The sequence below is a fragment of the Chanodichthys erythropterus genome, chromosome 21, assembly GCF_024489055.1.
Source record: "Chanodichthys erythropterus isolate Z2021 chromosome 21, ASM2448905v1, whole genome shotgun sequence".
NCBI classification, from domain to species: Eukaryota; Metazoa; Chordata; class Actinopteri; order Cypriniformes; family Xenocyprididae; genus Chanodichthys; species Chanodichthys erythropterus.
Window position 1 is genome coordinate 30,436,695 of NC_090241.1, and position 27,985 is coordinate 30,464,679.

The window sequence follows — 27,985 nt, forward strand, 5'->3', positions numbered from 1 at the left end:
CAGTGAAACAAACCAAAACCTCACCCACTCTCACACAGTCACACCACATGCTGCAGGACCGCTGGCTCAGGATGGCGACACAGAGAAAATGCCATAAATCCTCAGATGTTGCTTTCTTAGTCTGTATTTTTGCTGTCTTATTTCAAGGTGAGTACAATTTACTTTACTTTTGTTCTACTGCAGATGTTTGGACGTAACTTTGCATCACTTAAGATGTTGTGCAGCTTGAAGAGAGGAGCATGCGGTATATAAACATTTTGCTATTAAAAAGGCTTTATCTACTCCAAATATTTAGTAACTATTAGAAAATAACTATTAGTTTTAATGTAAAAGTTTCAGTGGGTTCTATCAGGCATGCATTTCTCTAATCCGCTCCTCTAGCTCGCTGCCTGTGAAGCTACCACACCCCTTTGCATCACAGCAATACGCTTTAAGTAAAGATGAGTTTCCTCTCAAGTTAATGGCTTGAGATCAATTGAATCGCTCTCTTCCATTCAGTGTATCTGTGCATATATTACATCACCAGGTGGCAGAGTGTGTGTCTGTATGCTAAAAAGTCCATCTGTTGTTATTCCATTAGGCATAAAGAGGTTTTTGTTAATTTGGTGGACTATGAAGCATCCAGGTGATTAAAAGACTCATGGGAAGCAAAGGTTGTGGACCGTATAATGTAATACACATTTCATACTGACTCAAGAGACCGAAACAAACACTGATGTTTACATTACCACAACTACATATCAGATGCAGTGGTGCAGAACTATTTTCTGAATAAGTCTTATTTACGAGTAAAATATCTAAACTTATTTGAAAAGCAAAACTGTATGAAATATTAAGATGTGCTTTTAGAGAATATATCTTTTAGATTATTTTATTTGATTTTTTTTAAATTTCTTGTTTTAAGCCAATATCTAACTAAAACGTATTTGGGATTTAGATTAGATTTAAAATATGAAATAAGTATTTATAAAATATGAAAAAAGTATTTAATTCAAGATATTTTCTCTGAAAAAAACTACTAATACTTAATGTATCTTGTTTAAGGAATATAGTTTTTATTACTGGAAAACAAGACAAAATACCAATTAAGAAAATGTTTGAGCACTGGCAATAAATTCCTGCTAAATTGCAGATATGAGCCAATAATTTTGACGAAAGATTATATGAGTATTAAGTATTTGAAAAAAAGTTTAAAATACTTTTTAAATATTCAAGTAAAACATTTTAAGTAAAGAAAATGGGTAAAATTATGATAATAAATTATTATAAGTCCATGTATAAAGTGTTATTAAAAATACACTTAACTATGCATTAATATGAATAAACAATTTTTTAAATTTCAAAGTGTCAAAATAATACAGTGAGCAAGTTTCTGTTTGTTTCAGTCAGCTGGATTTCCATCCAAACATAAAGCAAATCTTTTCACAGTTCGCAAAAAACAAAACAATTAAAAACAAATGCGAAATATAGCTGCAAGCAGCGATGATGGGCCTTGTGCAAAGTTTCAAGAGTTTAAAAGCATGTTAAGGGCCCAAAAAGTGGCATTTCCGTCGCCGGTTTTTTGATGCAATGCTTCAGATTGCATATAAAAACAAGGTGGAAACATAGCTATTGTGTGATACTAATCATTCAGTATCATGTTTATTTTCCACGGCAGGTTTGGGGCAACGCATACATTCCCTTACTCACGCCACCAAGAACAGATTTTGTTCTCATTGGCTTTGGTCCCACAACTCCCTTATTGTAGCTTGAAGGGGGTACAAGCTCTGATGATAATGATGCTTTGGCAGAGAGTGAAGGGGTTGGGCTGCTCAAGAAGTGTCTGATTAGAAACATAAGAGTCTGTCTTTCCTCCATATGTTTGATGCCCTCCCTGTTTGGGTGGAGAAAATGTGGGCCCCACACTCGTTTACTGGGAGAGAAAGAGAGAGACTGAGGGGTCAGATGTCAGGGGGGGCATGCTGTGAGAGAGAGACAGAGAGAGAGGTCCAGAGTAACATTCCTCCTTCCCTTTAACTGGATTGTTTGAGTCTCAAATTCCAGAATCCCTAAGGGAACACTCAGTCACAGTGTAGCAAGCAGCATACGACCAGGCATCTTTTAGTCGAGCAGCACAGAACTGAACAAAATGTTCTATATTGTTTTCAGAGAGAGATGATGAATTACAGTACATAAGGTTCCATTCATGCTATCATGAATTAACAATCAACAATACTTTTACAGCATTTATTTTACATAAACTAATGTTCACAAATTTGGGGTCAGTAAGATTTTTTTTAACTTTATGAAAAAAAAAAAAAAAAAACAATACTTTCATGTTCATTTAAAAAAGTGGCCATAAAGACATTTAGGGGCCGTTTATACGACACTGTTTTCAACTAAAACGTAAAACATTTTTATGTGTTTTGGCTTCCCATTTACATAACCTTTTCCATTTTTAGTACATTGTTGTAGTGTAAACGCACATTTAAAGACCACCGAATGGTTGCTAAGGTGTTCTAACTTTTTTGTGGCGTGTTCTGGACAGTTGCCAGGGTGTATTTAATGGTTTCTAGGGTGTTTGAAGTTGTTGCTATGGTGCTCAAAGTGGTTGTTTGTGTATTCTGAATGCTTGCTAGGGTATTGGATTATTGCTTCATCAAAAAAATGCTAGTCCCAATGGCCAAGCAGCGTTGACATTCTAGTCCTCCTTCAATGTAAGTCTGAGATTTTGTGTTGGTGACTAAAAAAGTTAATTTGTGACCGAGATTTGAGGACAATTCCTTTGCCTTCAAAAGGCAAAAGTGACAGATGTACTTGAGACGGAGGTTGGAAGCATATGCTCATATATCTGCTGTAGTAAAGCTGATCTCTCATAGCAGCTGACGAACTGTCAGTGTTATCAAGTGTGAAGCAGGGCATGATGATGTATTGAGCTGCGACGTGGGACATCGCCAAGTAGTGTGAGCAGCCTTGAGGATCACAGTCCAGCTGCAGAACAAATACATAGCACTATATTGACACCTTCTGTCTTTCTTTCCTTGCATGATAGCTTCCTTTATCATTCTTTCTTCCCTATGACTTAAAAGGAATCCATCCGATCCTGTTATTCAAGCATTCCTGGGGTTGGAATGTCAAAACATTCCATGACTGGGAATTCCCAAAGGCTTTGAGGGAAAGGCAGAGACAGTAAACTCTAAAAAATGCTGGGATGTTTCAACCCAAATTTGGGTCAAATATGGACAAAGTACCCAATTGTTGGGTTTGTCCATATTGACCCAAGTTTGGGTTGACCCAACCCAGCATTTTTTAGAATGTAAGTAAAGGAGGGGTGTAACTTCCTGATATGTGATGTGGAAAGTGGAAGGAATGGGGTGAAGATGAGTTGAGGAGTAAGGGGGATGGGGGTGAATAGATATAACATCTGTGTGGAAGGGGGTTGTAGAAATGTTCCCTATGGTTGTAAGGGGCTCACTTGTAACATTGGAGATGGGGCTAGTGTGTGTGTGTGCGCGAGTAAATCTGTCTATGTGTTTATGTTCGTCTGGACAAGTATTGATGTTAACATTTCACCATCATTTCTTTCTAAAAAAAAAAACATGTTTGGTAAAAAGATGTTTCTCTGGCCTGTGAAGAGATGTCCATGATCGAGAACAATTATACAGAAAGAAAAATGAAAATGCAATTAGTATCATGCAAAACCAAGCATGTATTTAACTACATAAATAAATACATGTATATTTTTCTTAAAGGGATAATTCATCTAAAAAATACACATTTATGTCAGCTTTTTCAATCTTCTATGAAAGCTGGTTTTCGCCACAGAATGAGGAAAAAATATAATTTCGCAATTCTGACTTTTTTCTCGCAATTGCGAGTTTATATCTTGCAATTCTGACTTGTTCTTGCAATTCTGACCTTTTTGCTTATATCATGCAATTCTTTGCGAGGTATAAACACAATTGTAAGAAAAAAGTACGAATTGCGAGATAAAAAGTCCAAATTACCTTTTTAAATTTTTTATTCAGTGTTGGAAACAAGCTTCCATATTCTTTTTTTTTTCTGACTTTCATTGTATGGCCAGTTTTCGTCTTTGTGTTCCACAGAACAAAGTCATATAGGTTAGGGATGACATGATCATTTTAGGGTTAACTATACCTTCAACCTTAATTATTCCATTAACTTTTTAAAATGCATTTCCCATCGATACGTCCCTCTATTTTAGCCAGATATTTATTCCCTGCTAAATGAATTGCAGGGACCGTGATGCTGTCAATTCTCTCTCACTCACTATGGTATGTTTTGAGATGTGTTAGATTTGTACCACCATAACAAAACGAGTAAAAAATGAACTGGGTCATTAATGTACCTTCTGCCAAACTGAAGCCATGCTTTCATATGGTAGTTTGAGTAATGTGCTCTATTGTACGTCAGGCCACTGCTATTCAGAGCTCTTGATATGGTTTAATTTACTGTCAGCTATACTAAACTATGTAGAGCTTTCAGAGCAAAGTCTCATTGTGTTTGTGCTGAAACTTCAAATGCTTTCAAAGTAGTTTCTACATGATTCAATCATTCAACATATTCTCTTAACAGTTACCAGACAAAAGTCATATGGCAGATAATAGTGTTGAAAACAAGACCAAAGAGTGACAATATAGATCTCTTAGAAGTATATGCGAGAAAACACAAACTCTGGAATGAAACACTTTTGTTGTCTTGCACTGAAGTCCAAAAGCCACTGGTGACCGACAGTAGACAAAGTGTACTGTGTATCAAGTTGCTGTCACCTGCAGATATGCTTTCTACAGCACAAGACAACAGCTGTGATGGGCAAGCGTGTCACATATTGCTGAGAAATTCAGTGTTAGCATGCCAATCTCAATTTTATCCTTTATTCTTACCCAGTGGTCCAAGAACCTCTTCTTATAAAGAAAATGTCACTGTATGCTTTTTGATGTTACATTATAAATTCTTTACATCAACAATTTGTATTCGGTTGCTGGCCTCAATAAAGCACCAATAGAAGGTTTATAGGCAGTTCACTAAAATGATAAATGTTCTCCATTGACAAGTTTGTGGTCAGTAAGTTTTTTTTTTTTTTAAAGAAATTTTTATTCAGCAAGGATGCATTAAATTAATCAATTACGTTTCAAATAAATGCTATTCTTTTGAACTTTCTATTCATCAAGAATCCTAAAAAAAAATTCATGTTTTTCACTAAAAATATTGGTAACACTTTATTTTAGGGTCTTTTAAGTAGTTGATTATTAGCATGCATATTACTAGAATTTTGGCTATTTTTTTATTAAGGCCTTATTCTGCATGACCGTATTCTACATTCTTTAACAACTTAACAACTAACTTACTAACTATTAATAAGCAGTACATTGGGAGTTTATTGAGGTTGTAGTTAATAGTTTATGTGTTCCCTATACCAAAGTGTTACCAAAATATTACACAACAACTGTTTCTTGAGCTCCAAATCAGCATATTAGAATGATTTCTGAAGGATCATGTGACACTGAAGACTGGAGTAATGATGCTGAAAATTCAGCCTTGCCATCACAGGAATAAATTACATTTTAAAATATATTAAAATAGAAAATGGTTATTTGAAATGTTATGATATTTGAAAATATTACTGTTTTTATTGTATTTTTTATCAGATGAATACAGCCTTGGTAAGCATAATAGAATCACATTCAAAAACATAAATTTTACTGACCCCATACTTTTAAAGAGTATTGAATGTTAAACATCATTACTATAAAATGTGGCCAATTCTCTAAACAGTTGCTATTTTATTCTCCAAAAAAAAAAAAAAAAACTTATTTTCATGAACAAAAACAGGTTGCACTTTATCAGGACTGCTGAAAGTTAAGCTTCATTAAACCAATCTGTCTGTCATATTACAGGAAGGGAGGAAGGAAGTGAAGCAAAGCGATTCCTGCCAAGGGTCAATAGTGTTACCTTTCTGTTTTCTTTGCATACCTAATATAATCTTTTGGTTCAGAAATCCCACTACTCTGCAAAGCAAATCTTTTAGAAAAAAACAAATAAGGACATAAGCATCATTAAATCTGTGTTGGTTAAGACGATTGCACAGTTGCTCTGTTTGCAAGTGCCTCTAAATTAAATTAAATTATCAAAACAATATGCCTCTGAATACCAGACACACACACACATGCCTGATAACAAACACATTTGTCTCCATTTAACCAATTAATGTGCAGGGTAATATACAAAGCCGTATCAGGCTGGTAGGGGCCCAGGGGAAGCGAGTGAATGAGTGAATACCGCTGGGGTGAGGTCATGATAGGAACAAGGGCTCAGAGAAGCAGGAGGAGGAGAAAACAAGATCTGAATGTGCCCACTAGGTGATTCTGCTCATGGTGATGAAAACAAAACCCTTGGCATTAATTAATCTGTAATGCTGAAAAGTATGCCAGAAGCCACAGGAACATTTACTACTCAGGTTGTTCTTCTCAGGAAATAACTTCTAACTTAAAAAGTTATATAGAGCTGCTATACGGTAAAATGAATGTATACCATTATAAAAATATAATGTTTTGGTCACACTTTAGGGTCCAGTTCTCACTACTAACTATGACTTTTGCCTCAATAAACTCCTAATTACTGCTTATTAATAGTAAGGTAGTTGTTAAGTTTAGGTGTTGGGTAGGAATTGGGTAAGATTAGGGATGTAGAATAAGGTCATGCAGAATAAGCCATTAATATGTGCTTTATAAGTACTAATAAACAGCCAATATCCTAGTAGTATGTATACTAAAGTGTTACCATTTTATTTATACTGAAAGGTCATACTGAAAACTCATGGCAAACCTGATCACAGTTTGAGATGCTATATCGCAACCACTTCTGAAGGTTTAGAGCAGGGGTGTCAATTTCAATTTCTGGAGGGCCACTTTCCTGAAGAGTTTAGCTCCAACCCTAGTTAAACACACCTGAACAAGCTAATCAAGGTCTTCAGGATTAGTAGAAACAAAGGCTGCGTCCGAAAACCTAGGTAGCTGTCTTGCTGCCTCGCTGCTTATAAGAGAATGACTTGTATGGCAGCGTTTATGCATGAAGATACCTCACAAAACTGATTTCAGACAGGCTTCTCAGGCAGCGTAACAGTTTAATGATCCGTTTAATGAATTAATCACTACAGTAGTATTTTCTTGATAGAATTGAAATATGTTGGTCAAAATCGTACATTTGCACACAAAAACTTTCAGACGCCATCTTTATTTTTCTAGCTCAACTGTCACAGAATGGAAAGCACAGGATTGTGGGATATCATATCCTATGCTTCCTTCAAAAATCGATCAGATGAAGGTATCTCATTAGACAGGAAGTGAAGCTAACATTGGATTCGGACGTGCCTTGATGCCTTCCTACCTTGAAATGTGTCCTCAGAGGGCAGCATTTTACAGTTTTCAGATGCAGCCAAAGCCACTTGAAGGCAAGCCTGCAAGATTAGTAAAAAGCATAATGCCTGCTAACGCTGTGGTACGCATGGAAAGAGAGCAGAGGCCATTTTTTTAATTGATGTCAATGGAGGACCCCTTAGTTACTGTTGCTTGTACGACAAGCCATGGCGCTGTCACGCCATACAGAGTGAAAAATACATCACAGAGCAAAGAGGACACTGACAACACGTCGACAGACAAGACAGAGCAGGTTACTTATGATATTAAACAAAGTCCCAGCTTTCAAAATGTGTCGTTTTTTTAAGAAATTTGAATAATAAAAACCGTTTTGTGTCTCTTTAATGTGTCATGACAGATTGCTGTAGCGCCTCAGCTCAAGTGGCTCGTGAACCGATATTACTTCCTACTAGTTAATTTATAGCATCAAATGAACATGAGAAAGAATGCTGTTTCAAACGCAGAAAGATGTCAATACACACCATTTTTCAAGTTCAAGTCCACTGAGGATAACCTTTTAACTCCTGACTGCTATGTCGGACAAAATGGCGGATTCGGCGCTATGATTGGTTAGATCGCTTGTCAATCAAACTCCCTTCGATTGATTGATTTATGAAGGCAGGATAGATGTATCCACTGCCTTTGATATCCCACAATCCTCTGCGTTCCATTCGGTGACAGTTGAGCTAAAAAATAAAGATGGCATCTGAAAGCTGCGGTTTCTGGTCAATTTGTGTGTAAATTTGTGTTTTCCACTTCTGATGTCATTTCTTGCAAGAAATTACTACTGTAGTAATTAAATATTTGTTTAGTTCTCGCCAAATTTTGCTGTAGATTGTTAAACCGTTATGCTGCCGCAAACAGTGATTGACTGTCAAACAACTTGAACGAAATTCAATGACGCTAATGCTGTAATGTGATTGGTTGTCAAGGCACACTTGATCCAAGTTAGCAATTATGCTTTTGTAGAGCCAAGGACCCTTGTATCTCCCAATAAGACATCTCTGCTAGAAACTTCCAGGCAGATGTTTTGGAGCTGGTTGGAGCTACACTCTGCAGGACATTGGACTTTAGGAGCAGAGTTTGACACATGTGATCTAGAGATATGTGAGATTATTGGAAAAAGAAGGCAAAAGTCTATTGAACTCTATTTAATCTCATTGCTGGCAAGGAGATTACACAACTGCCTGGACATTTCTAGTTTAGTCCAGGGGTAGGCAACATTGGTCCTGGAGAGCCGCTATCCTGCAGAGTTTAGCTCCAACTCTGGAAAAAAGATTTAAAAAAAGCTCACCTACCTGTAGCCTTAGTAATCCTGAAGACATTGATTAGCTTGTTCAGGTGTGTTTGTTTAGGGCTGGACCTAAACCCTGCAGGACAGCGGCTCTCCAGGGCCGACATTGCCTACCCCTGGCTTAGTAAGACTTAGATTAACTGGTTCAGGTGTGTTTAATTGGGTTTGGAGCTGAACTCTGCAGGACAGTGGCCCTAAAGAAGCAGGACTGGACACCCCGACTGTAGCCTATATCTAAAGCAATCATATGGAGTCAAATTAATGCCTTAAAGTTTTGCACAAAAAAAAAGTTTTGCAAAACAAAAATAAAGAATTGCAAAATAAAATAACGTAGTGCAAAAATAAAAATATAATCAATTAGAAAAATCAATGACAGCTGTAATCCTATTTTATCTTTGCCACATATTTTTCATGCTCAAACCTACTAAATCATTTGCAACACTTATTTTATTCTGCGTTTCAGTCAAGCGTGCGCTCACGACACCGGTTTTACTTTGCACTGCACTTTTCTGCACGGTCCTCTTTATGGTACTGATATGAAGTGAGGGTGGAGTCACGAAACGGGGGCACGTCCCCGCAAAACACGTCATCGGCTGGAGACGCAGATCGCAACAGAACAGATCAAGCATAGAGACAGAGCGCATTTATTATAATCTGAAAACCACGCCCACCGGGGGGGAAACAATCCAACCGTCTCCATTGACTTTGTATTGCGTGACGCTGCCTTCGTGTCTTTTCTGACTTATTACAAAAAACAGAAAAATGCCTAAAAGCTGCTGTGTGACAAGGTGTACAACTAACAAGCTAAAAAACCCAGAAATAAGTTTTTATAAGCTGTCAACTCCAAAAAATGAATGTTTAAGGACACAAAAGTGGATACAGGCAGTGAGACAGAGCGCAACAAGTCGTATTACTATAAGAAATGCATTGGAGAGGAACGTAATCGGCGACAGGTGAAATAATTCTTTGACATGGTTAAAAATAATGAATGGTTTGTTTTTGTTGGTTTGTTTAGCATATGTTGTCTCCGATTACGACCCCCTCCAATGCATTTCTTATAGTAATATGACCCGTTGCGCTCTGTCTCACTGCCTGTATCCACTTTTGTGTCCTTAAACATTCGGTTTTTGGAGTTGACAGCTTATAAAAACTTATTTCTGGGTTTTTGCGATCACGTGTTTCGTGGGGACATGCCCCCGTTTCTTGACTCCACCCCCACGTCAAACCAGTGCCATAAAGAGAACCGTGCAGAAAAGTGCAGTGCAAAGTAAAACCGGTGTCGTGAGCGTACGCTTGACTGAAACGCAGAATAAAATGAGCCTTGCAGATGATTTAGTAGTTTTGAGCATGAAAAATATGTGGCAAAGATAAAATAGGATTACAGCTGTCATTGATTTTTCTAATTGATTATATTTTTATTTTTGCACTACGTTATTTTATTTTGCAATTTATTATTTTTGTTTGCAAAACTTATTTTTTTATTGCTCAATTCTTTTTTTTTTTGTTTGTTTTGTTTTGCAAAACTTTATTTTTGTGCAAAACTTTAAGGCATTAATTTGACTCCATACCAATCCTAGTTAGTTTAAATGTGAATGTCAGTCCAGTTTTACACTTTTTAAGTTTCCTGGTTACAAAAACCTTTTCACTAAATCAGCCACTTGTAAACATACCAAATTGAAAAGTCTTTTATGTAGAAAGGGAATGTGTCATTCTTGGGGAGCTACCTAATCCTGCTTATAAATCGAATTTACAAAACACAGAGAGACAAATTCACTAAACAGTTACACCTCCACAAACTAACACTCAAAACCAATTTAAAATATGGTGTTATTACATTGCGTAAATTGCATTCAGTGATACTTTTTGGCTGTGCTTTCCCCATTACCCGATTTGCATAACTCTTTTAGTCAAAAGTAAACCAGACAGTAGGCAAATAAACCCAATTCATTCTTGGTGAAATTCCCCTTGAAATATTAGCATGGAAAAATCTACAGGCTAGCATCAAGATACATTTTAAATAGACTTTTATCCAGACATACAAATATAATAAAACAAGCCAAAGAGATAAATCCAAGAGAGAAAACAATACTTAAGCAGAGCTAGTACCATATCATATTTCACTTCTCATTGCCATTATGATTTAAAGACAAAGTAAAACGTGGGAAATCTTGTTTACGGACTACCAAAACTTTGAAAAATCAAATACCAACATTTAGTGGGTAACCAAAAGATCCATTCAAAATAATTCGCTCATCGTGAATTTGAGAAAAGTGCATTGTCTGCTCAAAAGAATTATGTAAACAATGCTAAACATTCATTATAATGGATGGAATGGGTGTCTTAAAGAGCACTAAATCATTCTGACAGTGATCTGACTCCATACTGTCTCACTTTAGGTTTCACGAGTATCGTGCTGAGCGCTGAACACATGACCAAAAACAAAAAAAATATCTCTCTTTTAAAATAGAATCACTCCTTTATTCAAAACATCTCTAGCAGAAAATCACATAAATCAAAATTTTCTGCACATAATCATGTGCAAATGAGAAATGGCTCCAGAAAGATCTCGGAGACATAAGAGTCTCTGTTATTTCCTCTTTCCATCTCCCTGCACCCTTTCTTTCACTATTTTTTTCTTTTTAACCTCTGACTGACTCTCTCTACAGAGTCCAAAGGGGAGTGTGTTGAGGCAGGGTCAGGGTCAGAGGTCAGGACCCCTTGTTGCACGGGGGAGGGAAAAGGTTAAGGTTTTATTAGCTCAGTCTGTGCTGATGTATTCCCGCTCAATCAGACTATTAATTACAAACAGCACAGATTCAGCTCATTCATTCATACCAGCGCAGCCCTTTAGAGCCACTCAGTGCCAAAACTAGAATTTAGGCCAGAATTCATTGCTCTGAAAAACAATATGCAATTTAATTGACTTGACTAAAATGCTAAACATACATCACAATTCAGTTAGTTTGGATGTAGTCAGTTGAACACAGTCAGTTAGTTGTCATTCAGCTCTCTAGTCAACCAGGACCAGAAAGCAAAAAGAAGCATCAGAGATAGGACAGAGTAAACGTCAGACAAGCCTGATTCAAACTCGCATCACCCACGAGCACCATGGCTCAGTGTCGGCTCTAACACAAGAGAGTTTTTAATTCATACGCTACAGTGTGTTACAGATCCCTTGTTCTCCTAGACTCCATTTCCCAAGATCCTCCTGTTCTCCACACCTGCACTCACTTCCCTCGTCATCTCCCCATCATCACGGATCACCTGCACCTGGACTCTATTGTTAGCACTCCCTTTATATGACACTCACTCCCTTCACTCCTTGTCCGTTCTGAATGTTGTTTACCGTGTATGTTGGCGTTCCTTACCTTTGTTACATTAAAAGCATTATATTATTGTGGAAATCCGCATCTGCCTCATCTCTCTACCAGTACACGTAACAGAAGAACGGACCAAAACCGACCGGATTTCCACAGAATGGAGACTTTCACCAGCTCCCTGGCTCCTGCTCCTCCAAGGCCTCTCTCCCATCTGGCAACTGGCGATCGGCTCATCGGGCTTCTTCAGGTGGGTCGTTCGCTGGAAAGGTATGTGGAGGAGTTCGTTGAGCTTGCTTTCTTGTCTGACTGGCCTGAAGCATGTTTAATCTCCCTGTTTCTGGATGGACTGGACGACAACACTATCCGTTTTGATGAACCTGATTATCGTTTCTCCTTAAGCGAAACAATCAATTTTATTTTGTGGTTAAATGGCTCCAAATTCTTCGTGGATGAGGTTCAGGATAAGTGTATGTCTCCAGTCCATCCAGAAACACGGCTGGCCGGGCCAGTCAGTCAACCTCCGTCTTCCTCCGCATACCCCTCCAGCGAACTCCCTACCTGCCCCACACGGAACCCACACTCCTCCACTGGGTCCCGAAAGCGGAGGAGGAGGAAGAAAGCGGCCCCAAGGTCTCCAGAGCCCGCCCCAGTATCTCCAGAGCCCGCTCCAGTATCTCCAGAGCCCGCTCCAGTATCTCCAGAGCCCGCTCCAGTATCTCCAGAGCCCGCTCCAGTATCTCCAGAGCCCGCTCCAGTGTCTCCAGAGCCCGCTCCAGTGTCTCCAGAGCCCGCTCCAGTGTCTCCAGAGCCCGCTCCAGTATCTCCAGAGCCCGCTCCAGTATCTCCAGAGCCCGCTCCAGTATCTCCAGAGCCCGCTCCAGTATCTCCAGAGCCCGCTCCAGTATCTCCAGAGCCCGCTCCAGTATCTCCAGAGCCCGCTCCAGTATCTCCAGAGCCCGCTCCAGTATCTCCAGAGCCCGCTCCAGTATCTCCAGAGCCAGCTCCAGTCCCCACAGAGCCAGCTCCAGTGCCTGTGGGGATTTTAATTGTATTTGAGGGGATGAAATGGCCCTCAACCCCAGTCTCCGCCGAGCAAGCAGCGCCAGTCTCCGCCGAGCAAGCAGCGCCAGTCTCCGCCGAGCAAGCAGCGCCAGTCTCCGCCGAGCAAGCAGCGCCAGTCTCCGCCGAGCAAGCAGCGCCAGTCTCCGCCGAGCAAGCAGCGCCAGTCTCCGCCGAGCAAGCAGCGCCAGTCTCCGCCGAGCAAGCAGCGCCAGTCTCCGCCGAGCAAGCAGCGCCAGTCTCCGCCGAGCAAGCAGCGCCAGTCTCCGCCGAGCAAGCAGCGCCAGTCTCCGCCGCCGAGCAAGCAGCGCCAGTCTCCGCCGCCGAGCAAAGTTCTCCAGTCTCCGCCGCCCCCTCAGCTCCAGCCGCCGCCTACGAGCCCTCAGCTCCAGCCGCCGCCTACGAGCCCTCAGCTCCAGCCGCCGCCTACGAGCCCTCAGCTCCAGCCGCCGCCTACGAGCCCTCAGCTCCAGCCGCCGCCTACGAGCCCTCAGCTCCAGCCGCCGCCTACGAGCCCTCAGCTCCAGCCGCCGCCGCCGAGCCAGCCGCTCCAGCCGCCGCCGCCGAACCAACTGCTCCTATGAACTGTGCTTTTGAACCCTCCAGCCCAAAGACTGTTGCCCCTCCCTGCCTCCCTCTCCCGCCTCCGTCCATACGTCTCAGCACTGTACCTCCACCTCAAGCCCCTTCGCCCAGATCTCCACCTCGGACCTCTGGGCGATTACCTACACCCTGGCTCCAACCTCCCTCGTCTCCACCATGGCCCATCAGTCCACTAGTCTCACCAGTCTCCATCCTGCCCCCGTTCACACCTTGTTCCTTCGTCGGCCTGCCCTCACTTCTGGACTGCACTCCTCCGTCTCTGCTCCGTCCCTCCGTCCCTCAGTTCCAGTTGGCCTCCTCACTCTCCCCGGTGTTCACTTTGTTGTATGTCGTCTGCCTTCTACTGCGGCTTTCTGGAGCCCCGGCTGCGCTTCGGTCGGTGGAGCCGTGGATTCCGCCATCTCCCGCCGGTCCTTCAGCGCCGCCTGGGCTCGACGGCTTCAAGGCTTCGGCTCCTGACCCTCCATGGCCGCCTTCGGCTCCTGACCCTCCATGGCCGCCTTCGGCCCCTGACCCTCCATGGCAGCCTGCTGCACCTGACCCTCCATGGCTGCCTTCGGCCCCTGACCCTCCATGGCTGCCCACGGCTCCTGACCCTCCATGGCTGCCCACGGCTCCTGACCCTCCATGGCTGCCCACGGCTCCTGACCCTCCATGGCTGCCCACGGCTCCTGACCCTCCATGGCTGCCCACGGCTCCTGACCCTCCATGGCTGCCCACGGCTCCTGACCCGCCATGGCTGCCCACGGCTCCTGACCCGCCATGGCTGCCCACGGCTCCTGACCCGCCATGGTTTTTGAGCCTGCCCTGGAGACCTCCACTCCAGTCTACTCCTCCCCCTGCTCCGGTTTGAGGTCTCCAGGGCGCCCGCCCCCCTCCCGGTTGTTACATCTACGGCGCGAGGACGCGCCTACCGGGAGGGGGAGGTACTGTTACAGATCCCTTGTTCTCCTAGACTCCATTTCCCAAGATCCTCCTGTTCTCCACACCTGCACTCACTTCCCTCGTCATCTCCCCATCATCACGGATCACCTGCACCTGGACTCTATTGTTAGCACTCCCTTTATATGACACTCACTCCCTTCACTCCTTGTCCGTTCTGAATGTTGTTTACCGTGTATGTTGGCGTTCCTTACCTTTGTTACATTAAAAGCATTATATTATTGTGGAAATCCGCATCTGCCTCATCTCTCTACCAGTACACGTAACACAGTGCTTGTGGGTGATAAAGACAGAAAATAACTAAATTAAATACAAAAACAAAGAGGAAAAACTTGCGTTCCCTTGAAATGCTAATTGGCTTTGAGTCTGTGGAACTTTGCCAAAGCCACAATATTGTGATAAGAGATTTGAAACAACACGTTCATGATTTACAGCTCAGTTTTTAAGTTAATTAATTCTAATCTAATGATCTATTATCTAGATACATTTCAGAATAAAATGTGAGTGGTGCTTACCCATGCAAATGTTGCAAAACGATGCTAGGGTGTTGTGGGTGGCTGCTAGAGCTATATATTGTACTACCAGTTTGAGGACAGATTTATTATTTTATCAAGTTTTCTTCTGTTTTTTGTAACAATGTAAATGTGGTAACACTTTAGTGTAGTGAACACATATAAACTATTAACTATGACTTTTCCCTCAATAAACTCCTAATTTACTGCTTATTAATAGTTAGTAAGTTGTTAAGTTTAGGTATTGGGTAGGATTAAGAATGTAGAATAAGCTCATGCAGAATAAGTGTTATGATATAGACACGGAGGCAGAGATAAAAGCAATCCAGGTGAGTTTATTGGAACAATATGTGGAACACAGAGTGGTAATGGCTGTTATCAGGTTCTTGAGAGATGAATATAAAGTAATACTGTCCTTGTGTGGTTTGTGGATCCAGGAGTTGAGCTGAGATGGAGGGAGACGTTGGAGACACTCACACACACAGATGGGTAAGCACACGAAGGGACCAGGAGACGAAGGAGATGAAGGAGATCGCTGGAGCAGGTAAGTATGTTGAAGGGGAGTCCTTAAGGTAAGCATATACATGGCGTAGTGCAAACGAGACCGGACAGTGAGTGTGTGTGAGAGTGGTGGCTTTGTAGTGCTGGTGATTGCAGAGTGAATGAGGTGCAGGTGGCGGTGATTAATAAGCTGGTGATTGGGTGCGTGGGTACTGTGGTGAGGTGGAGCCTGGCGTGTCTGTGACAGTACCCCCCCTCCCACGGCCCGCTCCTGAGGGCCGCGGACCCCGACGTCGTGGTGGTCTTCCCCTGGGTCGCGGGGCAGGTCTGTCTGGATGGTTGGTATGGAAGTTCTGTTACAGAAGAGGATCAAGGATATCGTTCCTGGGAATCCATGAGCGTTCCTCGGGACCATAGTCCTCCCAGTCCACGAGGTATTCGAGTTTACCACCACGGCGCCGGGAATCCAAGATCTCGTGGACCACGTAGGCTGTGCCGTCCTCTAGGAGAAGTGGAAGGGGGGCCCGGCGGCTGCCACGTCAGGCTCTGTGGAGGGAACAACAGAAGGGTGGTGAGGTTTAAGTAGAGACACGTGAAATGTAGGATGGATTCTACTATACTGTGCCGGGAGTTGGAGACGATAGGTGACGGGGTTGATCTGCCGAAGGATGGTGAACGGGCCAATGAAGCGGGGACTCAGCTTTTTGCAGGGCAGACGCATCCTGATGTCCCGGGTGGACAGCCAGACCTTCTGCCCCGGCTGGTAGACAGGAGCCTCGGAGCGTCGAAGGTCGGCTGCCATCTTGCGTCTGCGCAGGGCCCTCTGCAGCTGGTGGTGAGCTGAGTCCCACACCCTCTCGCTCTCCCGGAACCAGTAGTCGACTGCCGGAACGTTGGAGGGTTCCCCGTCCCAGGGGAACATCGGGGGTTGGTAGCCGAGTACGCACTGGAAGGGTGTTAGTCCCGTTGAGGCTTGGCGGAGAGAGTTTTGTGCGTACTCGGCCCAACCCAGGTACTGGTTCCAGGAGTTCTGGTGGCCGTGACAGAAGGTACGCAGGAAGCGGCCGATCTCCTGGATCTTCCGTTCCGTCTGCCCGTTCGACTGAGGATGGTATCCAGACGATAGGCTGACGGTCACACCCAGGAGGGAGAAGAAGGCTTTCCAGACGTGTGAGACAAACTGGGGTCCTCTGTCGGAGACGATGTCTTCAGGTAATCCATAATAGCGAAAAACATGATTAAACATTAGTTCTGCGGTGGCCATGGCGGTAGGTAGACCCTCCAGGGGTATCAGACGGCAGGACTTTGAGAAGCGGTCCACCACCACCAGGATGCATGTGTGACCGTCAGACTCGGGGAGATCGGTGACGAAGTCCACTCCCAGGTGTGACCAGGGTCTCTCAGGAACGGGCAGAGGAAAGAGCTTGCCGGTGGGAAGATGGCGTGGGCTCTTGGAGATGGCACACTCCCTGCAGCCCTGCACGTACCTCCTGACGTCGTTGGCCATGTTGGGCCACCAGAAGCGTTGTTTGAGCAACGAGAGGGTCTCCTTGACCCCCGGGTGACCAGTGCCAAGTGAAGAGTGAACGTTGTGCAGGAGTGGGTGCGACGTGTCCGTGTGATGTACCGTGCACGCCCGGTGGGCAACCCGGCGGAGTGCGTGTGGAGGCATTGGCGGAGGGAATGGTTTCTTCGGACCACTGGATGGGGCTCACGAAGATGGACTCCGGCAGAATAGTATCAGGTTCTTCGGGCTTTTCCTCAGGAGCATAGAGGCGAGATAAGGCGTCAGCCTTCGTATTCTTTGAACCAGGACGGTAGGAGATGGAGAAGTTGAATCTAGAGAAGAACATAGCCCAGCGAGCTTGGCGAGGATTGAGTCTCTTTGCGGCCTTCAGATATTCGAGATTCTTGTGATCAGTGAGGACTTGAAATGGGTGAGTAGCTCCCTCCAACCAATGCCTCCACCTCAAGGGCAAGCTTGACGGCCAGGAGTTCGCGGTCACCGATGTCGTAGTTGACCTCCGCCGGGTTGAGCTTGCGGGAGAAGAAGGCGCATGGATGGAGTCTACTTGGTGTCCCCTGCTGCTGTGAAAGGACCGCTCCCACTCCGGTGGTAGATGCGTCCACCTCTACTATGAACGGGAGGTCCGGGTTAGGGTGGACGAGGAGGGGAGCGGTGGTGAAGGCCTTCTTCAGGGTCTCAAAGGCGTCGGTGGCTAATGGAGACCAGGACAGAGACTTGGGCTGGTGACGGAGGAGGTTGGTGAGTGGACTGACGATTGTGCTGTAGTTTTTGATGAACCGGCGATAGAAATTGGAGAAACCTAGGAATCTTTGGAGTTCTTTGATGGTGGTAGGAGTGGGCCAGGACTGTATGGCGGAGACTCTTCCCCTCGTCCATCCGGATGCCACTGTGATCAATCACGTACCCCAGGAACTGGACGGAGGGTTGGTGGAATGAGCATTTTTCAGCCTTGAGGAAGAGATGGAACTGCCGTAAGCGCTGGAGGACCTCCGCAACGTGGTGGCGATGTTCGGCCAAGCTCCGGGAGTAGATGAGGATGTCATCTATATAAACCAGAACGGACTTATGGAGAAACTCCCGGAGCACCTCGTGGATGAAATCCTGGAATACGGAGGGGGCGTTGACCAGGCCATACGGCATCACGAGGTACTCGTAGTGTCCAGTGGGCGTGACGAAGGCGGTCTTCCACTCGTCCCCCTCACGTATCCGGATGAGGTTATACGCGCTGCGGAGGTCCAACTTGGTGAACACAGTGGCACCGCGGAGATGTTCCAGGGCCGCTGGGACGAGGGGAAGTGGGTATCGGAACTTGATGGTGATCTTGTTGAGTGCACGGTAATCGATGCATGGCCTCAAGCCTCCGTCCTTCTTTGCCACGAAGAAGAAGCTTGAAGCAGCAGGGGAAGTAGACGGGCGGATGTAACCTTGTTCGAGTGCCTCCTTGATGTATTCCTCCATGGCCTTCTCCTCCGGTATGGACAGGGGGTATATGCGTCCCCTGGGCACTGGTTCACCCGGCAGCAGATCGATGGCGCAGTCCCATGGCCGGTGTGGAGGAAGCTTGAGGCGCGTTGCGGGCAGAAGACGTCGCTGAAGGGGGCGTAGTCAGGGGAACATCCACCGAGCGCTTCTCAACAGGGCTCTCGATGGACGTGGCATTCACGAGAAGAGACTTGGAGAGTGGAGGTTTAGGAACAGGAAGCGCTGGGAAGCAGTCTGGGAAGCAGTGATCGCCCCACTTCAGGACTTCGCCCGTGCGCCAGGAGATGTTGGGGTTGTGTTGTTCCAGCCACGGGCGCCCTAGAACCACGTCAGCGGTGGATTCCTCCAGAACCAGCAAATGGATGTGTTCAGTGTGCAGGATACCGATGCTGAGTTGTAGTGGACCCACGCAGTGACGGATGTGTCTGCGGCTTAGGGGTTTGCCCGTGATGGAGTGGATTTGATAGCTCGTCGGTGAAGGAGAGATCTTAAGGTTGAGTTGTCTACAGAGGGTGCCTGAGATGAAGTTTCCGGCTGACCCTGAATCAAGGAGCGCCACCACTGGAACAGAGATGTTAGCAGCAGTAAGAGTTACAGTTGTAGTGAGTGGTTTCATTTTCTGAATGGAGGGAAATATTGCACTCACCACGGGTCGAGGAGGACGGATTGGGCATGTGGAGAGATTATGCCCCATTGTTCCGCAATAGAGACAGAGATTCAGGGCCAGCCTTCTTTGTCTTTCGTTAGGGGTGAGACGAGAGTGATCAATTTGCATGGGTTCGTTGGCTGGTTCTGGGAGCTGACGGGTTCGGACCGACGGAGGAGGTTAGTGGTGGATGACTGGCCCTGGTGTTCTTGAATGCACGACTGCATACGGGACCCCACGCGGATGGCGAGTTGGATGAAGCGTTCTAATCCCATGGAGTCCTCGTATGCAGCGAGATGCAGCCGCACGGAGGGTTCCAGCCCCTGACGGAACGTGGTGATGAGGGCTTGCTCGTTCCATCCGCTGGTGGCGGCTAGCGTTCGAAACTGCAAGGCATATTCGTTAACAGATAGGTTTCTTTGCTTTAGATTATAAAGTTTCTCACCAGTCGAGGAATCAGTCAGAGGTTTCCCGAATACTTCCCGGAAGTGGGAGACGAACGCCGAATAGGATTGGACGACTGGGCCTTTCTGGGTCCACAACGAATCTGCCCATTGCAGAGCCTTCCCTTGCAGTTGTGAAATAATGAACGCTATTTTAGCCGTGTCTGTGGTGTAGAGGTGCGGCTGCATCTCCAGGACCAGCTCACATTGGAGAAGAAATCCGCTGCATTCCTCCGCCGATCCAGAGTAGGGCGCCGGTTTGGCCATGGGACTGGCGGTGAGTGCAGGTGAAGGAGTGGTGCTGGTGGGTGCGGAGACAGCCGTGTTGTGGGATGACGATGTTGAGGGCTGTGGTGTGAGTGCTCGACGCAGCACGTCCACGAGTTCCTGGAATGGATCGTTTGTCATCATGCCGTTAGTTGTTATGGTCCGGTCTTCTGTTATGATATAGACACGGAGGCAGAGATAAAAGCAATCCAGGTGAGTTTATTGGAACAATATGTGGAACACAGAGTGGTAATGGCTGTTATCAGGTTCTTGTATATAAAGTAATACTGTCCTTGTGTGGTTTGTGGATCCAGGAGTTGAGCTGAGATGGAGGGAGACGTTGGAGACACTCACACACACAGATGGGTAAGCACACGAAGGGACCAGGAGACGAAGGAGATGAAGGAGATCGCTGGAGCAGGTAAGTATGTTGAAGGGGAGTCCTTAAGGTAAGCATATACATGGCGTAGTGCAAACGAGACCGGACAGTGAGTGTGTGTGAGAGTGGTGGCTTTGTAGTGCTGGTGATTGCAGAGTGAATGAGGTGCAGGTGGCGGTGATTAATAAGCTGGTGATTGGGTGCGTGGGTACTGTGGTGAGGTGGAGCCTGGCGTGTCTGTGACAATAAGGCATTAATATGTGCTTAATAAACAGCCAATATTCTTGTAAAAATGTATGCTAATAAGAAACTAGTTTAAAGACCCTAAAATAAAGTGTTATTGTAAATGTCTTACTGTCAGTTTGATTAATTGAATACATCCTTGCTGAATAAAAGTATTATTTTTTCATCAAAAAAAAAAAAAGAGAGAGAGAGAAAGAGAAGAAGAGAAAAGAAAACTTTTGAATGGTAGTGTAGAAAGTGCGTTGTCTGCTCAATGCAAGTCTATGGTATTTTATTATTATTATTATTATTATTATTACATTTTTGGTAACACTTTTGTTTAGGCTCCAATTCTCACTATTAACTAGTTGTTTATTAGCATGCGCTAGGATATAGGCTGTTTAATAGTATCATAAAGCAGATATTAATGGCTTATTTTGCATGACCTTATTCTACGTTCTTAATCCTACCTAATAACTAAACATAACAACTACCTTACTAACATTAATAAGCAGTAAATAGGAGTTTATGAGGCAAAAGTTAACTTATCAAAAGTTAACGTAAATGTTATCTTAGTTAAAAGTTAATTATGAGAATTGGACACTAACTGGACTTTTTTTTTTTTTTCCCCCATTCATCATCTGCCAAGTAAGAAAGATTTATATATCATGACACTTTGGATGCAGTTAGTATGAATGAGCTGCTCTAACAACATTTACCTTATATTTCAGCTGTGATTTGTGAAGAAAGAGTCAGCCGCGGGGATGGTGATTTAGTTACTCCAACAGTAAAGGTGCATGGCAAAGGTAAGAAATAAATAAATTCAACAAATAAATCAATGAATACATTTCTGAACAATACCATTCTGTGTATTCTTTGTAATTAAATATATGAATCTTCATATTTTGCTCCTTTTCTTTTGTTTTCCCTTTATTTATTTAGTTAATTAACTTATACAACATTAGCCAAGAAACAAAGCTAGCTATAGGTATTTATGACCAAAACAGGTGATGACATTGTTTTAAATAAAATAACAATCCAAGTTTGGATTAGATGCAATATAAATACATGCCATTTTAATGATACAATCTCATTAACTTGCTCACCTCGCTTCATAAACATAATTTCTAATCCATTCGTACAGATGTTTGTGATCAAATTTTAGTAGACTGACTGGTATAACATATGTTATACCAGCTTAAAGTCTAAAAAGTAGAATTTACCTTATCTCACTAAAATATGATCATGTTCTCCAAATATAAAATGAATCTGTATGAGAAAAAAAAAAAGCTTTTTTATGAGAATGATTACAACAATATGGCAAGTAACAACAAATACATTTCCTCACTGGAGTTTCTCAGATCCAGATTGTCATTTTACCAACCATTTTACCTGATTCATGGACTTCAGAGACACCAGGAGTGGACAGTGAGACCACTCAACCAACTCAACCTGACACACAGACCCCAGATCAGACCCACACAAACCCACCTGAAAAAAACAGTGTTACTTCAAAGGTGGGGAAACCAGATATTGTACCTCATTAATATTGTCAAAACTTTTTTTTTTTTTTTTAAAGTTAACGCAATATGGGTGCTCTAATATGCATTAATTCATGCTTAACTAATGCACAGTTAATCATGAGATAATGTATGACTCAGGAAGAAACAAACCATTAACAATTACCACATCAACAACTAATAAATAATTTACCCGATTCATAGATTACATAATACATTAATTGCTATTTGTTAAATGTTTCATCATGTATTAATTCCTTGACAGCATATATTAACTAATAGTGTAAATTAATGTGTTCATTACCACAGTGGGTTGAAGATATGTATTTCAACCTCCAGTTATCTGCTTTAAGTAATCATTAGCTAATGATTTGCGAAGATATCATTATGTTATGACTTTACTTGTTGAGGCACATGATTGTTAACTCATTATTAAGTAATATGTCACAATTATGGATAGGGTTGACATCTCTTTGAGGTCTGTGGGACAATTGCACAGTGAAAGTAATGTCAGAGAATGTTTGAAGGATGGGTAAGTTGCTGATGGTATATACAATATCCAAAACCCACTAGAACAATGTTATATATTTTGTTTACTTATGTACTTGTTATAACAGTATCCCAAATGTTTTCAACAATGTTTAAATCCAGAGAAATCAGCATTTTAACTTTCAATGTACTCCAATGTATTTTTAGTATTATTGTTTTGACCAAGTAAAGCAATGCTGCATAACCCCACAATTTTCATTCGTCAGATAAAGTGATCTGTATGCGTAGGACTTGTGGCTATTTTATTAGAATGAAATAAAATTATGTGAATTTAAGGGATCAAACTTAAGTGTAATAAAGTTCAAGATCAGGGAAGAAGGAGGCAGACGTTAAACTTAACTTAAATCGTAACAAACAAGCAACAAAACGAAAAGAGCGGCATGAAGCATCCGACTACGGCATATAAGCATGATAAAAACAGCAATGTAAAATGTCCCAGGCTCCCGGCCCCGCCCTGATTCATACCACAGTAATGTTAATAAAACTTGAATACATTAGCATCCATGAACATGATTTCTGCCTGATTCCTGTCGGATTGCTTTCCATCGGCTGTGGAGGTGAAGACGACAACTCCCATGATTCCACGCTCATTCACAGCATCATCAAGCTATGCCTAAGTTATTGCTTTGAATAAGCGACCTCTAGTGGCGAAACTTACATACTGTACCTTTAAAGCATATTAGTGCACCCGTATTGTATTACAAAAAAAGTTATGTATATATGTGCTATTAAGTTAAGAAGGCTTCTGATCTTATTTTTTGTTGTTGTTGTTTATTTTGTAGGGCAATGTGGTCTGTGTGGATAAAATACCAGTGCACTACAAATATGATGTGCTGCTGAAACTAAAGGCCTCCTCCACATGTGTAAGTTCTGGTCTGGGTTTATCCTGTGATAACTGTAGAATCTGTGGAAATAATATTATATAGTGGGAATGCTGATTCTAGATCAGGCAAGTTTAAAAATGTTGTAAATTAAGTATAGAGTTTGAGAATTCTTTAGTCAAATGAATACAGTGCTGTGGGCTGATTGATATACCTAAAAACAGAAGTAGAACAGTGTAGACTAGTAGTTCTTAAAAGTTTTCATCCAGTTAGCAAGTAGGTTGCGAGTAGCCTATTTGCACCCTCATGGTCGAAGTAAGATTATTTATTATAAAAGGAGAAAAACTTCAAGAGGCATTACGGTAAAGAGAATTCCGGAGTGTAATGTGACCTGGGCGTGTTTTCGTGAGAATCACCCTTATACAGCAATCACTTAGAATGCCTTTGGTGTAGGAAACCCACACCAAAGAGTGATCTGCATAATCTAGAATAAAAAGACTTCATTGCAGAGCCTTTAGTTTGTTACGCATTATAGACAGACTCCTAGATGCGTCTTCTTTTTGCCAACTATGATATATAAGATGTTGAAGACTTTTTATAAGTCAGCCGTTAGAGACCCTAATAAGTGTGTTATGCCATGTGCTCAGGTCTCATTGGGTGGACCGTCATAGAGGCCTAGCGGCCTGCACATCAATGGCATTCCATTACACGCTATGGGCGGAGGCAGTTCGGGAATTCACGCCAGGAACTCTGCCAAGATACATAGTTGGGCCTCTGGGCTAAGTTTCAGAGCCAGTAAAGAGTCCCAACAGAATGAAGTTTTTACGAGTATAGTAAAATAAAAAAATAAAAAATAATAATTAAAAAAAAAAATTCATGAGAGTAAATGACTTGGATTGAAATTATATCATGTGTGCATGTGACTAAAGCAGGCATCTTCATGACGTCTGATGATTTTCAGTTGATTTGTTTAGTAGTAATATATTTATCGATTTTAGTATTTTGATATTATTTTGGTGTTAAGCTATAGGATCAAAATGGCATATTCTTATAAAGCTCTAATGGGAATTCTTCTATTCACCAATGTTCACTGCAAAACCGTAATTCAGCAGAAAGGGAGGCTGTTGCTATGAGAGAAAATCTGAACATACAGGTTTCATATTACACCATATTCCAGGAAGGAAAGAAATATGAAAGATGGAGAGAGAGAGAGAGAGAGAGAGAGGAAGAATGGGGAGAAAATGAAAGAAAGGCTTAATGCATCACTCCACTTTCTTTTCCTCAAGTTCACATTAAATTTACTCTATTTTAAGTGTCCAACATGCATTACAAACACTTTTTTAAATACAAAAACCCTTTCATCTAATAGGAAGAGACTAAAGCCAGGATACAGAGTGTTCTAGAACATCTCTGTGGTGAAGACTGCAAACTTGAAATCTATCAGAAAGACAACACAGATGAGATCACGGTTTATGGAGACAGCATTGAAGGTTTGTATTGTCTTTGTATTTGCTTGTTTTATATTTAATGTATGTTAAAAAAATATTCCACAAACACTATTATCAATCCCGTGAAATCACCAAATATCAAATTACATTTGAGTTTAACTGATCTTCATGAGAGTTAACTGAAATGCCCCCACCCCATAAAATAAGAAAAGTTAACACTTTATTAAATATGATTAAATATATAAACATAAATGTCTGTCTGCCTGTCTATCTATCAGGCTTTTTAAAGCCAACATTAAAAGTTGATCTTTCTTTTCAAGTTAAAAAATACAGTTGAATTTTTTTAAATTTCAATTAACAATAATTAATATGTGAATGTTAAATATTTTCCAGTGCTCTGAACAATCAGACTAAACTCTCTAATTTTTGCATTTCATGAAGCTGATCCTGAAGGAATGGCTGGGAAGTTCAACAACGACAACATTACCGATAAGGTCGGCAACACTGAAAACTTCATCATGTAATCAAATACAGGATGAAAATGATAGAACACATATTCACATACAAAGGAAATTACACTTAAATCAAGTATGAAATAAGGAAGGGAAAAGGTAGCCTGGTGCATCTGCTATTGGGATTGTGCAGTGGTTTAATAATGCGTTACTCCCAGATTCCAGGCCATGTGAATAATACGCACCCTGTTAGGCCTCTGAATCAGAAACGCTATGTTTTGCCATGTGGTTTAGTTTAGGGTTAAGTTAGGGTGAGGTAAATCTGTAACTCATTATGAGTTAAATAGCTGTGCTGACAAATCAGATAAACACACCCTATGATGCTACACACAAACAATATTGGAACACGATGCTATTAAATAGGGGTGTGACGAGACGGGTATCTCACGAGACGAGACTCGAGATTGAGTTCATGAGACGAGACAAGATTTTTACACACTATTTTTAAGAAATCCTCAATGGCGAAATACATGACTAGAAAAAATATTCTGCAGGTCTATTTGAAATGTTTTAACTAATCATCTCGTAATGAATGTCATTTCAGTTATCAGTTCAGTTCAGTTCAGTTATCATATGCAGTAAAAGACAACAATACTCAAGTGCTGTAAAAGGTTTTACCAAAAACTCAACTGACTGACTTCTCTTCTGTATGATTTAAGTCTCTTCAGACCTTGCTGTACATGATTTATGAGCTACAACTTTTGACCTCCTAACTGAACTCCTTTCCACAAACTGATCATAGAAATGAAAACAGTATAAATAAAAATGTTAACACTTTACAATAAGGTCTCATTTATTAACTTTAATGTATTAACCTACATCAACTAACAATGAGCAATATATTTGCTACAGTATTTATTAATCTTTGTTTATGTTAGTTAATAAAAATAGTCATTCATTGTTAGTTCATGATAGTTCACAGTGCATTAACTAATGTTAACAAATGAAACCTTATTGTTTGTGCTTAATAAGATTATGAGAAACTGTTTCCATATTTTTATGGTAACTCTACAATACGTGCAACCATAATCACACTCTCTCAATATTCAAAGTGCAGATAAGACCAATTTTTTCTTTGATACAGAGCTAAGAGATGGTTACAACTACACTGCCCAGCCTAAAATAGCTTTCATATTGAGAGATCTTTGCATTCATCAGGGAGCCACTTGCAAAATGCAGGTATTGAAATCGCGTTTGAATACGCGCGCGTTTACTTTCACTTTTAGCGATCGCGCGTAACTCTGTAAATATGGAGCGGCGGCAACCGTTATCCAACTGAATTAAATGTTTTTTTATTTAACTACAAAGCAAAACGGCAGTGGAGGCGTAATGTAAATGTAGCGGTGGCATATTCTTTCCTAATCATCTTAACACTCTGTCACGGCAACAACATCACGAGACTCCTTTTCGCCTCGACGAGAAATCTCGTCACATATTAGTCTCGCGAGATCTCGTGCCACGAGATCTCGTCACACCCCTACTATTAAACTTACAACACTTTCCAGGTAAAAAAAAAAAAAAAAAAGCTAATGCGTTGGTAATGGTTTATGTCTATAGGTGGAAGTCGATGAGGCGGTGTCTCGTATGGGCCAGCGCTCTAAAATTGTCTTGATCTCTCTTCTGATTGCGGGTTTGCTTCTTGCTGCTTTGCTAATAGCTGGATACTTTGTAAAGACTCATCGAGCGCAATCAAAAGGGCTACGACTGGTGAGTGTGACTGTCTAATCACATACCAAATTAATCAAAACTAATATACAGTATAATTAATGTCTCTTGTCTCCATCAAGGCTGAGGACTCCTTCCAAGTGGATCAAGATAACCAAGGCAACACACTGCTGTCTGTGGCTCCTCTGCCTCAACAGGAGCCTTTGGACAAGCCCATCATCAATGGAGAGTCTCCAGACTCACCCCCCACCAATGGACACTCCGCCACCCAGACACAGGTGGTCGATACTTCGATGTAAGAGCCTCGAGTCAACATCAATCCCATGACCAACATGAGTCAACAAATGCGATGGGTTATCATACACAACAACATTAGGTGTGATGAAAACTACGACTGAGGTGATGCTGAGAGAAACAATGATGAAAGTATGAGAAATCTGTTACGTGAGAAGACTGGGCAGCCTTTTGGCATATGAGTAATAACGCTTCAGAAACAACATCTATTATATACAAACATCAAACATTTACACTTTCAAGTATGTTTTAACTCCAACAGTGCATTCTTTAGAGATCTTCCATGCCAAAGCTTCTCTTAAGGAATTTGTAAACTGTAAAATGATTAATAAGATTTGTGTTATACGTTTACATGAGCCAAAATCTCAGTTATCCATTTTCAGTATGGAACACATTCTCAAGTCTACAACTGCTGCAGTAGTAATGGATAGTTCATCCAAAAATGAATAATCTGTCATCATTTACTCACCCTCAAGTGGTTCCAAACCTGTATGAATTTCTTTCCTCTGCTGAACACAAAAGAAGATATTTTGAAAAATATCAGTAACCAAACAGTTGATGGG

General features: G+C 42.2%; 1 protein-coding gene across 1 annotated transcript; it reads left to right on the forward strand.

Moving 5' to 3' along the window:
• si:ch211-286o17.1 (hematopoietic progenitor cell antigen CD34) lies at positions 1-27,925 on the forward strand. The gene is made up of 8 exons (XM_067374221.1): positions 1-147; positions 21,345-21,419; positions 22,024-22,130; positions 23,465-23,545; positions 24,873-24,993; positions 25,393-25,445; positions 27,021-27,170; positions 27,251-27,925. The coding sequence occupies exons 1-8, from the start codon at positions 48-50 to the stop codon at positions 27,425-27,427; spliced, it is 864 nt and encodes a 287-aa protein (XP_067230322.1). The 5' UTR covers positions 1-47; the 3' UTR covers positions 27,428-27,925.
• Positions 27,926-27,985: the final 60 nt, after the last annotated feature.